This window comes from Trachypithecus francoisi, unplaced genomic scaffold (genome assembly GCF_009764315.1).
Source record: "Trachypithecus francoisi isolate TF-2019V2 unplaced genomic scaffold, Tfra_2.0 Lachesis_group8, whole genome shotgun sequence".
In the NCBI taxonomy this organism is placed as follows: domain Eukaryota; kingdom Metazoa; phylum Chordata; class Mammalia; order Primates; family Cercopithecidae; genus Trachypithecus; species Trachypithecus francoisi.
Window position 1 is genome coordinate 12,632,756 of NW_022681473.1, and position 12,032 is coordinate 12,644,787.

Sequence of the window (12,032 nt, forward strand, 5' to 3'; positions counted from 1 at the left end):
AGAGGTAGCTGAGGTGTGCTGGAGTGTGAGAAAGAAGATGGCATGAAATATGGCAGCCATGTGGACACTTGTTCTGTATATGCCTGTTGAAAATTTGGGTAGCTCCCCTAGGGCCAGGAAGAAAGAGCACCTATTTGACATTGGTGGTTTAGGGGCAGTGGAGGGGGAAAGTGCAACCTTCAGATGTTTGGGGAAAGAGAGAAAGATGCCTTAGGATTCTGAGAGTCCTTGGAACTCAGAATGGATATGATGGAAGTCGCATTCATCTTATATTACAGAATATTTTGGCTCCTACTTGTTGAGAATATGTTGACTAGATTAGAAAATGGGCCAAAACAAACAAGGTGAGATACGGCCTCAAGGTGAATGTCTGCAAAAATGTAGCCACACAGCTTCAGGTAGGAAGACCGCTTGGCAGCTTGTGTTTAAATAACGTAAAAGCACAACAAAAAATGCCCGCTTTTTTTTCTTTTTTTTGAGACAGTCTTGCTCTGTTGGCCAGGCTGGAGTGCAATGGTACGATCTTGGCTCACTGCAACCTCCGCCTCCCGGGTTCAAGCGATTCTCCTGCCTCAACCTCCTGAGTAGCTGGGATTACAGGCACCCGCCACCGCTCCCAGCTAATTTCTGTATTTTTAGTAGAGATGGGCTGTCACCATATTGGCTAGGCTGGTCTGGAACTCCTGACCTCAGATAATACACCCGCCTTGGCCTCCCAAAGTGTTGGGATTACAGGTGTGAGCCACCACACCCGGCCACCTGCTGTTTTTCTTTACTGCAAACTCAGTGTGTCATAATTAACATCATGGGGTTGCCAAAAGTAATATTAGGGTGCATTAGTAAAAGTATGTTGTCTGCAGGAAGGAGGCGTGAGTCCAGGCCGCCGCTGGTACGCCATGTCCATTTGTGGCCACCAATGTTAAGCACTTCAGTAAAGGCAGAGGTAGCAGGAAGGCCAAAGGAACTGGGATTTTTCAGCTGGGAAGTGAAGACACTTTAAAACAAATGTGGTTCAAAACTGGATGGGCTGCTTCTTAACAGGTAGTGAGTTTCTTACCCCTGGAAGTATTTAAGCAAAATCTTGACTAATTGTGAGTGGCTAAGGGAAAGATTACTGCATGGAGCAGAAGGTAAAATCAGTTATCCTTTCAGCTTTCTCCCAGCGGGATGATTTTTATTTCCACGCACCCCTTGCCGCACCCCTTCCTTACCTAAATCCCTACACACATCCCCAGTCTCTGACCACAGCCTGGGGCAGCTGCAGAAGGGGCAAAGAGGAGCCTTCCAGATCTGCTTCTGCCTCTCCACTGCCAACGGTGCCAGCTGCTTCCTCGCCTTGCCACCAGCAGTCGGGAGGCCAGCCATCTGCCCCCTGGGTGCCCAGAGGAGGCCAGGGCTTCAAGAGTGCCTAGGTCCGCCGGCCAGGGAGCGGTTGGACCTACAGATCAGCGCACTTCGGCCAGGGGGCGGTTGGACCTACAGATCTACGCACTCCGGCGTTAGGGTGCAGACCTGCTGGCAGGCTAGGGGCAGGCCTAGAACTGCCCAGCAGCGCAGCGGCCTGGCGTCCTGGGTTCGAATTTCCACGGTTCCCACCTCATGAAAACAAGGCGTCTCGGGTCCCACGGACAGGGGCCATGCCCGGGGCGCGCAGCCTCGGGCGCTAGCCTTGTTCCTGAAGTCTGTTTCCTCCTGGGGCCTCGGTCTGACGCCCTCAGTCAGCGCTTCGCAGGAAGCCGACTCCCAAACCCGGGCAGGGGGTGTGGGCCGAGGGCGAAACCCCGCCCCCAGGGGTCCCTGATCTTTGCCCCAGCCCTGGGCTCGGCGCCTCTCGGAGAGGCATCAGCAGGCCGGTGGCGTTGCCTTTGTGTGTTTCCCTTCGAGGTGCCGGAGACCCTCCCCACAGCCGTCCGCCGCGTCCCTTCGCGGCCCTCGGCCCCTCCTCTCGGTGTCCCCAGCCCCCCTGCTCAGCTCCGCTTGCCAGTTCGGGGATTGCTGGTTCGCTTCCCGCGGCGCCAGGAGGAGGGGCAAGGGCCGGCAGCCCCCTCCCCCGTGCGCGGCGCAGGAGCTGAGCCCAGCCCGGGGGACCCGCCGCCGCCGGTCATGTGGGCCGGACTGCTTCTTCGGGCCGCCTGTGTCGCGCTTCTGCTGCCGGGGGCCCCAACCCGAGGCTACACCGGGAGAAAGCCGCCCGGGCACTTCGCGGCCGAGAGGTAAGCGCCCCGAGCTCCTCCCCGCCCCCTCGCCCGGGAGAGCGCTACCCGCGTGCAGCCGAGAGGCGCGGAGGGGCGCCCAGGAGCCACAGGCAGCCACGGGTCGGGGCTTCCTCTGGGGTGCTATCAGCGCGGGCATAGCTCGGGGACGGGACAAAGAGACAGCAACTTGTGCCTCTGGGCGGGTGCTCATCGTGCGCCCCTGGCTGGGGCTGTCCTGACTGGGACCTGGGGGGACGGAGGTCCAGGCGCTGGGTGACTCCTAATGTGCCCTGGAGCGCGGACCTCTGGAGAGGGGAGCCCAGGACGTGCCATCTGGTATCCGGACTGTCTGGCTCACCCCGCAGCGTGCCCATGGCTCTGCCTGGGCAGCGCCTGGCCTCCCCCGCTGCGCTGGGCTTTCCCTGGATCTTGGCCCTAAGAACGTCGTGTACCTTGGAACCGCCGGGGTCTCTGGGTCACCTTTCGTTTTCTGTTCGTGCGTGCGTGCGCGCTCGGCGGGGCGGGGGAGCGGGGGTGCATTCCCCTCCGCTGTCTTTCGCGATGGATGCCGCCCTCCGCACGTGCTTTCCCCAGGGCTGCGGCGGGGCGGTGAGCGTGTGTGCGTGATGCTCGGAGCTAGGGAACACGGTGTCAGCGGGCGGCCTGGCCTGCGGCCACGTCCTCCGGGGGGCGCGCAGCGGGGGCGGCCCGGCCAAGCTTGCAGCTCGCACGTGTGTTCCACAGCCACAGCCAGTTCCTGCTCAGATCCGGCCCCGGCGCCGCGGCGTTCCACAGGCTCCCACCACCTGTCCCTCTGTCACCAGCACTAAGAGGCTCCTTGGGACGCTCTGGCGGGTGCTCGGTCCCTGCTCACCTGAGAGTTCGACTCCATCAGCCTCCCTGGGCACCCTTTTATCTGCCGCCTTGGTGGCACTGCCTGTCAGTTTCTGAGAGTCCCAAGGCTCCGCTCATTCTCCTGGTCCCCTCCTTGTCAAGCTGCTGCCATAATCACAGCAGCAAGGGGGTGGGTGAGACTTCACTGCCAGCTCCCGCCAGCAGGAGGGCCCCCTTTTCTTCTGTGATGACCTCAGAGAGGGAAAAAGGCCCCAGGGACAGCTTTCCTCAGACTTTTCTATGCTGCCATGGTGCCCTGAGCTTCCCTTTCCGGAATACTTGTCACATTTTGGCACAGATTCTTCTCCCCAAGAACGCGATAAGTTTGCCTTGTCCCATGTCCCCAGTGCCTGGTGCGGTGCGCAGCGCAGAGTGGGTGCTTTACAGAGGCCTGCCTCACAGCATCACCTTCCCTCAGCTCTCAACACTGGTGGAACGCCGTTGGGAATGGGTTTCTTGTCCCTTTTCTGTGGCGGTGGGGTTGGAAGCTCAAACCAGGCTGGATTTCATCACCCTCTGTCCAGTCCATGACTGGAGCTGGTTGCAGTTGTCCTCTCTGTCCCCCTCGAGGCCTGCAGTTGTGCTGTTTTCCCTGCTGGAACACCCTCTCCCTTCCTCTTCTTTTGCTGGCTGCCCTACGTGTTTTTTTTTGAGACAGAATCTTACTCTGTCACCCAGGCTGGCGTGCAATGGCTTGATCTCGGCTCACTGCAAGCTCCGCCTCCCGGGTTCAAGCGATTCTCCTGCCTCAGCCTCCCAAGTAGCTGGGATTACAGGCATGTGCCACCATGCCCGGCTAATTTTGTATTTTTAGTAGAGATGGGGTTTCTCCATGTTGGTCAGGCTGGTCTTGAACTCCTGACCTCAGGTGATCCGTCCGCCTCAGCCTCCCAAAGTGCTGGAATTACAAGCGTAAGCCACCATACCCGGACTGTATTTTTTTTTTTTTTTAGTGGAGACAGGGTTTTGCCGGATTGATCAGGCTGGTCTCAAACTTCTGACCTCAAGTTATCCGCCTGCCTTGGCCTCCCAAAGTTTTCTCTCTGACCTCAGCCTAGATGCTGCCCTTCCAGGAAACCCCCCTGACCTCCTCAGGGCTCCACAGCCCGTTCCATTGTGGCATTTGTCACTCTATGCTGTTATCATCTGGCTCCTAGTCTGCCCTACGTTCCTTGAAGGTGGGGGCAGTAGCTTGTTTATGGCTGTATGGTCACGCCTCACTTAGCACCCAGCACCAGTTGGATGCATCTGGCTTCCCACCCTTTCTGGACCTCATTCCTGGTTGAACAGACCCCCACTGCCTCCAGTTTTGGGCGGCTCACTGATGACCCCACACCCACCCCAGAGATGTCACCTATGCCATTGCCCTTCTCAACCTTTCCCTCAACAGCCATTTATTGAACACCCACTATATGCCAGGCACTGCTCTAGGTGCTTGGGTAAACAGATGAGAAACCCTTGTCATCAGGGAGTTGTAGGGGAGACAATGAATTAATAAATTAAAAACTAATCTAATGTCCCAGGAAGTAAATGTTGTGGAGAATAAAGCAAAGTAAGGGTCGACAAGGAAGGCCTCTCTGAGAAGGTGCCTTGGGCAGAGATCTGGGTGAAGGGGGAGAGGGAGCCCAGTGTGTGTCTGAGGAAGAATCTTTCTTTTTTTTTTTGAGATGGTCTGGCTCTGTCACCTAGACTGGAGGGCAGTGGCGCCAACTTGGCTTGCTGCAACCTCTGCCTCATAGGCTCAAGCCATTCTTCCACCTCAGCCTCCCAAGTAGCTGACCCTACAGGTATGCGTCACCATGCCCAGCTAGTTTTTGTGTTTTTGGTAGAGACGAGGTTTCGCCATGTTGCCCAGACTGGTCTCAAACTCCTGGGCTCAAAATGATCATCCTGCTTCGGCTTCCCAAAGTGCTGGGATTACGGGCCATGAGCCACCGCACCCGGCTTTAAGAACCTTTCTTAGAGCAGGAACTGTAAGTGCAAAGGTCCTGAGGCAGCCACCCCTGGGGCTCCTCATCCATTGCACAGCCTTTCTTCAGCTCTGAGGCCCCTCTCCTGGCCACTCTGCTCTGTGTTCATGTGGCAGATATCTGTAGGAGGGCAGTATCTATTGTCTCACATTTGTCTGTCTTGCCTCCAGGAGAGACTGTCTGGGTCATTTTTCTGGAGAACTGTTCATTGATTGACTTACAGACTGGCTGGGAGACTTTCCTGTTGACCAGTGTCTCCCTTAGTATAGAATGAGGAAAGTGCTCTCTCTTCTCTTGCAGACGCAGGCTGGGGCCCCACGTCTGCCTCTCTGGGTTCGGGAGTGGTTGCTGCCCTGGCTGGGCGCCCTCTATGGGTGGTGGACACTGCACCCTGCGTAAGTGCTTGTCCCTGTGCCCCAAGCCTTCTCCAGCAGTGTGTGTTGCCAGCCCTCAGTCCCTGGTCCGAGGGGCAGACGGGGGTCCCCAGTCCCTTGTCTCTCACCTGCACTTCTCCTCTCAGCCCTCTGCTCCTTCGGCTGTGGGAGTGGCATCTGCATCGCTCCCAACGTCTGCTCCTGCCAGGATGGAGAGCAAGGGGCCACCTGCCCAGGTAACTGGGGATGGGCAGTGGCTGATGGGAACAGATGAATGAGCATTGAGGTTATGTGCTGGGCAGTGAGCACTTGAGATGGGTCCTGGCATCTCAGCTTCAGACAACTCTATTAGGTAGACATTTTGTGCCCATTTTATAGATGAAGAAACTGAGACACAGAAGTTATTGTCTTGCCCCGGGTCACACAGCTGGTAAATGACAGAGCTGGATTTAAACCCAGGCCTGTTTGCCTTCAGAGCTACCCTCCCAACAGAATTCAGGAGGATCCTGGTGAGGTGGGGGTGGCTGGGACTGCCACAGGATGCATGCTCACACCCATGCGATGCCTGCTCTAGAAACCCATGGACCATGTGGGGAGTATGGCTGTGACCTTACCTGCAACCACGGCGGCTGTCAGGAGGTGGCCCGAGTGTGCCCTGTGGGCTTCTCGATGACGGAGACAGCTGTTGGCATCAGGTGTACAGGTGAGACCTCTGGGAGTGCTGGGGGAGGGGGACAGCGGGAATTATATCTCCTCCCCATCCTGCCAGGATGGTCTCCAGTGTATTGCAAGAGCTAGGCTGAGCCAAGATAGGCTCTGATGTATCAGAGTGGGCAGAGAGACACAAAAACAAGAGAAATGTGTCACTTCTGTTATTTTACAAATATTTATTGAGCAGTTCTTAGGGGCAGGAACTGAGCTAGGGACTGCAGTTACGGGAGCCACAGTCGGTCCCTGTTAGGGAGTTCTTTTTGTTTTTGTTTTTTTTTTTTTGAGACGGAGTTTCGCTCTTTTGCCCAGGCTGGAGTGAAGTAGCATGGTCTCAGCTCACTGCAGCTTCCACCTCCTGGGTTCAAACAATTCTCCTGCCTCAGCCTCCCGAGTAGCTGGGATTACAGGCGAGTGCAACCATACCCAGCTAATTTTTGTATTTTTAGTGGAGATGGGGTTTTGCCATGTTGGCCAGGTGGTCTCGAACTCCTGACCTTGTTATCCGCCCACCTCGGCCTCCCAAAGTGGTGGGATTACAGGCGTGAGCCACCGCACCCAGCCCCTGTTAGGCAGTTTCTGAATATGAGGAAGGAAGACAAGTAATAGGACAAGAACAGCCCAATTATCATGGGGACCTTAACTGGGAAGGGCAAGGTGCCAGGGTCCACAGAGAGGCATGGAACCCAGAGTCGGTAGGGTTGGCCAGGGAAGGCTTCTTGGGAAAATATCATTTGAAAGATGAGGGAAGCTAAACTCAATAATTATTTTGTGAATGTATTATTTGTTTATGATTTTTAAAACGTTTCTACGGACAAAATCTGTTACCTTCCCCAGAAACAGCCACTGTGACCAGTTTCTTGCCAATCTTTCCAGAGCGACAAAAGACTTTTTGGAGTTTTAACTTGGTAAAAATAATGTTTCTCCCCCTGAATAGAAAATCAACAGATAGTTCATTGTAGAACATTTGGAAAGTAAGAGGAGAAAGATGAAAATAAGCATTCTCTGGAAGTCCCCACCCAGAGATATTTGTTACTAAAATCAAGTTTTTTTTTTCCTGCCCTTTTCCCTGGGTGTGTCTGTGTGTGTGTGTGTATATGTATGTTAAGCATGCATAGATGTGCTTAGAAAATTGGGGTTATATCTTACCTGTAGTTTTTATTATTTTTCCTATCTTATTTTATGTTGTAGGTATCACTAACAATTTCTTGCAACCTAGAGCTCGGTGGCTCACGCCTGTAATCCCAGCACTTTGGGAGGCTGAGGCGGGTGGATTACTTGAGTTCAGGAGTTCAAGACCAGCCTGGCCAACATGGTGAAACCCTGTCTCTACTAAAAACACAAAAACTAGCCGGTGTGGTGGTGCACACCTGTAATCCCAGCTACTCAGGAGGCTGAGGCAGGAGAATTGCATGAACCCAGAAGGTGGAGGTTGCAGTGAGCCAAGATCATGCCACTGCACTCTGGCCTGGGTGACACAGCAAGACTCTGTCTCAAAAAAAAAAAAATTATTTTTAGCAGTTACATATGTGGTTGCTGTAACTAAAATAAGTATTTGTCTGTTGTTCCTTATTTAAGAGGTTTGCAGTGTTTCACCACTATAAATAATGCTACCATAAAGAGGCTGCTTGTCGGCTTCTCTGATTATTTCCCAGAAGGACGCTGTTGGGTCCGAGGGTCTCACTAAAGGTGTCTTGGAGTTCCTTGCTTGTTGTAGCATCTCCTCCAGATAGGAAAAACAATGGAAGCAATTGATCTGCTCCCGAATATCTTTCACCTTGGGGCACTTTCTGCACATACTTCTTATTTCTGAGGCAAACGGAATCAAGGAGAAGACAGAGAACAATGTTAGGAGCACTTGCAGGACAGGGTGGCACTGACTGTAGCCACGAGACATCCCAGTGGAATGGGGTTAGTCAGGGTGGGTTTCTTAGCAATGTTGAGCATGGTCTTGACTGTCCAGCTGTTAGAAACAGTGGGTAGATGCTGGGTAGAAGGCTAACTAGGGGATAAGGAGAGTGGGGGTGTCCCATGGGCTTGGGGGCCACAGTGGGGAGACTCACTACACAGTGAGTGCAGACTGAGTAGACTGAGCTGAGCCCTTAGGTCCTCAGAAGCCGCTGCAGATCTTTGGCAGGGAAGGGATCGCATGCAGCATGATTTGGGGAGGTCTGTCTCCCAGCTCCTATCATCCCTCAGATCAGAACATCTCACTAGGCTCGCCTTCCTAAAGTACTACTTGGATTTAGTCACCACAACTTAGTCTCATCTTTTTTTTTTTTGAGACAGAGTCTTGCTCTGTCGCTAGGCTGGAGTGCAGTGGTGTGATCTCAGCTCACCGCAACTCTGACTCCCTGGTTCAGCGATTCTTGTGCCTCAGCCTCCCAAGTAGCTGGGATTACAGGCACGTGCCACCACGCCCAGCTAATTTTTGTATTTTTGGTAGAGACGGGGTTTCACCATGTTGACCAGGGTAGTCTCGATCTCCTGACCTCGTGATCCGCCCACCTTGGCCGCCCAAAGTGCTGGGATTACAGGCGTGAGCCACAGCGCCTGGCCTTAGTCTCCTCTTAATTCACATCTTTAGTCCTGTCTCCTGCTGCTTCGAAAGGAACCCAAGCTTCAACCAGTCTGGGCCTCAGGACAGTGTGAAAGGAGCCCAGCTGCTGCCTGGAAGCATATCAGACCCTTTCTTCACCTGGGCAGTCCCTCCCCCGATAATCCTGGTCCTCTCAGCCAGTCGCTCTTCCACGGCATGCCTGCTGGGGCCAGTCTGTCCCTGGTGAGGCATATATCACCCCAGCAGGCACTGTTCTCCCTTGGGTGTGTGTGTTGGCTCCTCTGTTATCAGACTGTGAACATCTGGAGTCAGCGCTGTGTCTTACTCACATTTGCGTCCTCAACAGCCCCATTCTGGGTCTGCAGCACACAGTTGGCGCTCAGTGAACCTTTAAGAGAATGACTGTGTTGATTATTTAATCAGCCTCCCTGTCCACTGCCCTCTGCCCTTTTGAGGGCCCTTTAGGGCTGCCCTGCAGGCAGGGCCATTGGAAACAGTTGGGTCCATCTTCTCTCCTCATCTGATATCCATGGGCTAAAGGGGGCCCCAGTCCCTTGGCCTCTTCCTTCCTGGGGTTTCCTCATAGCTAGTGACCTTCCTGGTGTCTGCTCTTTCTTCCTGGGGTGCAGGTGGGGATTCCACGCTGCTGAGGGCAGGCTTGGTGTGGGCTCAGGGTCCTTGTGGGGTTGCTTTGTTCCTAAGTCACAGTCATGTTCAGATAGGGCCATGTAAGGGGTGCTTTCTTTTCTTTTTCTTTTTTCTTTTTTTTTTTTTTTTTTTTTTTTTTTTGAGACGGAGTCTCGCTCTGCCGCCCAGGCTGGAGTGCAGTGGCCGGGTCTCAGCTCACTGCAAGCTCCGCCTCCTGGGTTTACGCCATTCTCCTGCCTCAGCCTCCCAAGCAGCTGGGACTACAGGCGCCCGCCATGTCGCCCGGCTAGTTTTTTGTATTTTTTTTTTTAGTAGAGACGGGGTTTCACCATGTTAGCCAGGATGGTCTCGATCTCCTGACCTCGTGATCCGCCCGTCTCGGCCTCCCAAAGTGCTGGGATTACAGGCTTGAGCCACCGCGCCCGGCCTTCTTTTTTTTCTTGAGACGGAGTTTCGCTCTTGTCGCCCAGGCTGGAGTACAATGGTGCAATCTTGGCTCACCGCAATCTCCACCTCCTGGGTTCAAGCGATTCTCCTGCCTCAGCCTCCCAAGTAGCTGGGATTACAAGCATGCACCACCATGCTTGGCTAATTTTGTATTTTTAGTAGAGACGGGGTTTCGCCATGTTGGTCAGGCTGGTCTTGAACTCCTGACCTCTGGTGATCCGCCTGCCTCAGCCTCCCAAAGTGCTGGGATTATAGGCATGAGCCACAGTGCCCGGCCTGCAAGGGTGCTTTCTTCCCAGACACTGACGAATGTGTAAGTTCCCTTGCGAGGACCACTGTGTAAACACGTGCTTTCTCTCTTTCCAGACATTGATGAATGTATAAGCTCCTCTTGCGAGGGCCACTGTGTGAACACGGAAGGCGGGTTTGTGTGTGAGTGTGGGCCGGGCATGCAGCTGTCTGCCGACCGCCACAGCTGCCAAGGTGAGCTGCAGAGAAGGAACGGCTGCTCTGGGAGGGGTAATGGGGATGCCACATTGAACACTCAGCCCTGCCATGCCCAGCACAGTGTGCTCTGTGCGCCACTGGATTGAACCTTCACCACCGGCTTCTGAGGGAGATGCTGATATGGTTCCTGTTTGACTGATGTGGAGACTGAGGCTTGCCCAAGGCCAAGTCATTAGTAAGAGGTGGAGTCAGAGTTTGAATCCCAGCACATCTAACAGTTGGAACCGACTGCTACTGGCCTGGCAGGATGGCTCACATCTGTAATCCTTGCACTTTGGGAGGCCGAGGCGGGAGGATCACCTGAGGTCAGGAGTTCGAGACCAGCCTGTTGGCCACACGGTGAAACCTCGTCTCTACTACAAATATAAAAATTAGCCAGGTATGGTGGCGAACGCCTGTAATCCCAGCTACTCAGGAGGCTGAGGCAGGAAAATTGCTTGAACCCATCTGGCGGGGGTTGCAGTGAGCCAAAATTGTACCACTGCACTCCAGCCTGGATGACAGAGTGAGACTTCTTCTCAGAAAGCAAAGTACCTGCTGCTGCTGTTGCAGGATAAAGGGATGGTGATGGAAGAGAGGTCATGAGGAGAGCCAGGGCAGAGTGGGCCGACCAACCTGGGGAAGGAGGCCACTGAGCAGAGGGAGGGCCGGGAGAGACTCGGGCTGTGAGACCAGAGGAGCCATGGGAGGGGCATACCAGGATGGGGTCATTCACTGACTTCATTCATCAGTTTCACCTGCCCCAGTGCTGGCCCAGGCTCTGGAGCTACCCCGGGGAGGGGGATCCCCCCAAGTCTGGTGGGGAGCGGAAGAACAAGGTTAGGATGAGGGATAAGTGTTGGGGAAACCCAGGGAAGAGAAGGAATCCCTCTTCAGTTTGTGGGATGAGAGATCTTACAATTATTACTCATTCTTTTAAAATGCCTTTTATTTACGCGTTATGGAAGAAAAGAATCTCACAAGGCGGATAATCGTGAGCTCCCCCGAATCTTACGTTATTATTTTCTTTCTTTTTTTTTTTTTGAGACGGAGTCTTGCTCTGTCGCCCAGGCTGGAGTGCAGTGGCCGGATCTCAGCTCACTGCAAGCTCCGCCTCCCGGGTTTACACCATTCTCCTGCCTCAGCCTCCCGAGTAGCTGGGACTACAGACGCCCGCCACCGCGCCCGGCTAGTTTTTTGTATTTTTTTAGTAGAGACGGGGTTTCACCGTGTTAGCCAGGATGGTCTCGATCTCCTGACCTTGTGATCCACCCGTCTCAGCCTCCCCAAGTGCTGGGATTACAGGCTTGAGCCACCGCGCCCGGCCTATTATTTTCTTTGTGGTTGACATTTTCATAAATTATAAGAAAAAATTTAAAAGCCATTGTGCTAGCCCAGGCCCTCTTTCCCACTGCTTCCCTCTGCTCTCCCTGGAGAATAGCCTGCATGTCTTAGTCTGCTCGGGCGGCCATCATAAAATTCCATAGGCTGGGCCGGGCGCGGTGGCTCACGCCTATAATCCCAGCACTTTGGGAGGCCGGGACGGGCAGATCACGAGGTCAGGAGATCGAGACCATCTGGCTAACACGATGAAACCCCGTCTCTACTAAAATACAAAAAAAATTAGCCGGGCGTGGTGGTGGGCGCCTGTAGTCCCAGCTACTTGGGAGGCTGAGGCAGGAGAATGGCGTGAACCTGGGAGGCGGAGCTTGCAGTGAGCTGAGATCCCACCACTGCACTGCAGCCTGGG

General features: G+C 54.3%; 1 protein-coding gene across 4 annotated transcripts in view; it reads left to right on the top strand.

Moving 5' to 3' along the window:
* The first annotated feature begins 1,721 nt into the window (after nt 1–1,721).
* VWCE (von Willebrand factor C and EGF domains) overlaps nt 1,722–12,032 on the top strand; it is a 41,883-nt gene continuing 31,572 nt past the window's right edge. For all 4 annotated transcript variants that reach the window (XR_004435907.1, XM_033205831.1, XM_033205832.1 and 1 more), the window contains exons 1-5: nt 1,722–2,213; nt 5,360–5,454; nt 5,580–5,669; nt 6,008–6,136; nt 10,163–10,279. Coding sequence is in view for 3 of the 4 variants with exons in the window: in XM_033205831.1 (XP_033061722.1) it covers nt 2,104–2,213; nt 5,360–5,454; nt 5,580–5,669; nt 6,008–6,136; nt 10,163–10,279 (541 nt within the window). In the remaining variant the exon portion in view is untranslated. The remainder of the gene's footprint in view (nt 2,214–5,359; nt 5,455–5,579; nt 5,670–6,007; nt 6,137–10,162; nt 10,280–12,032) is intronic.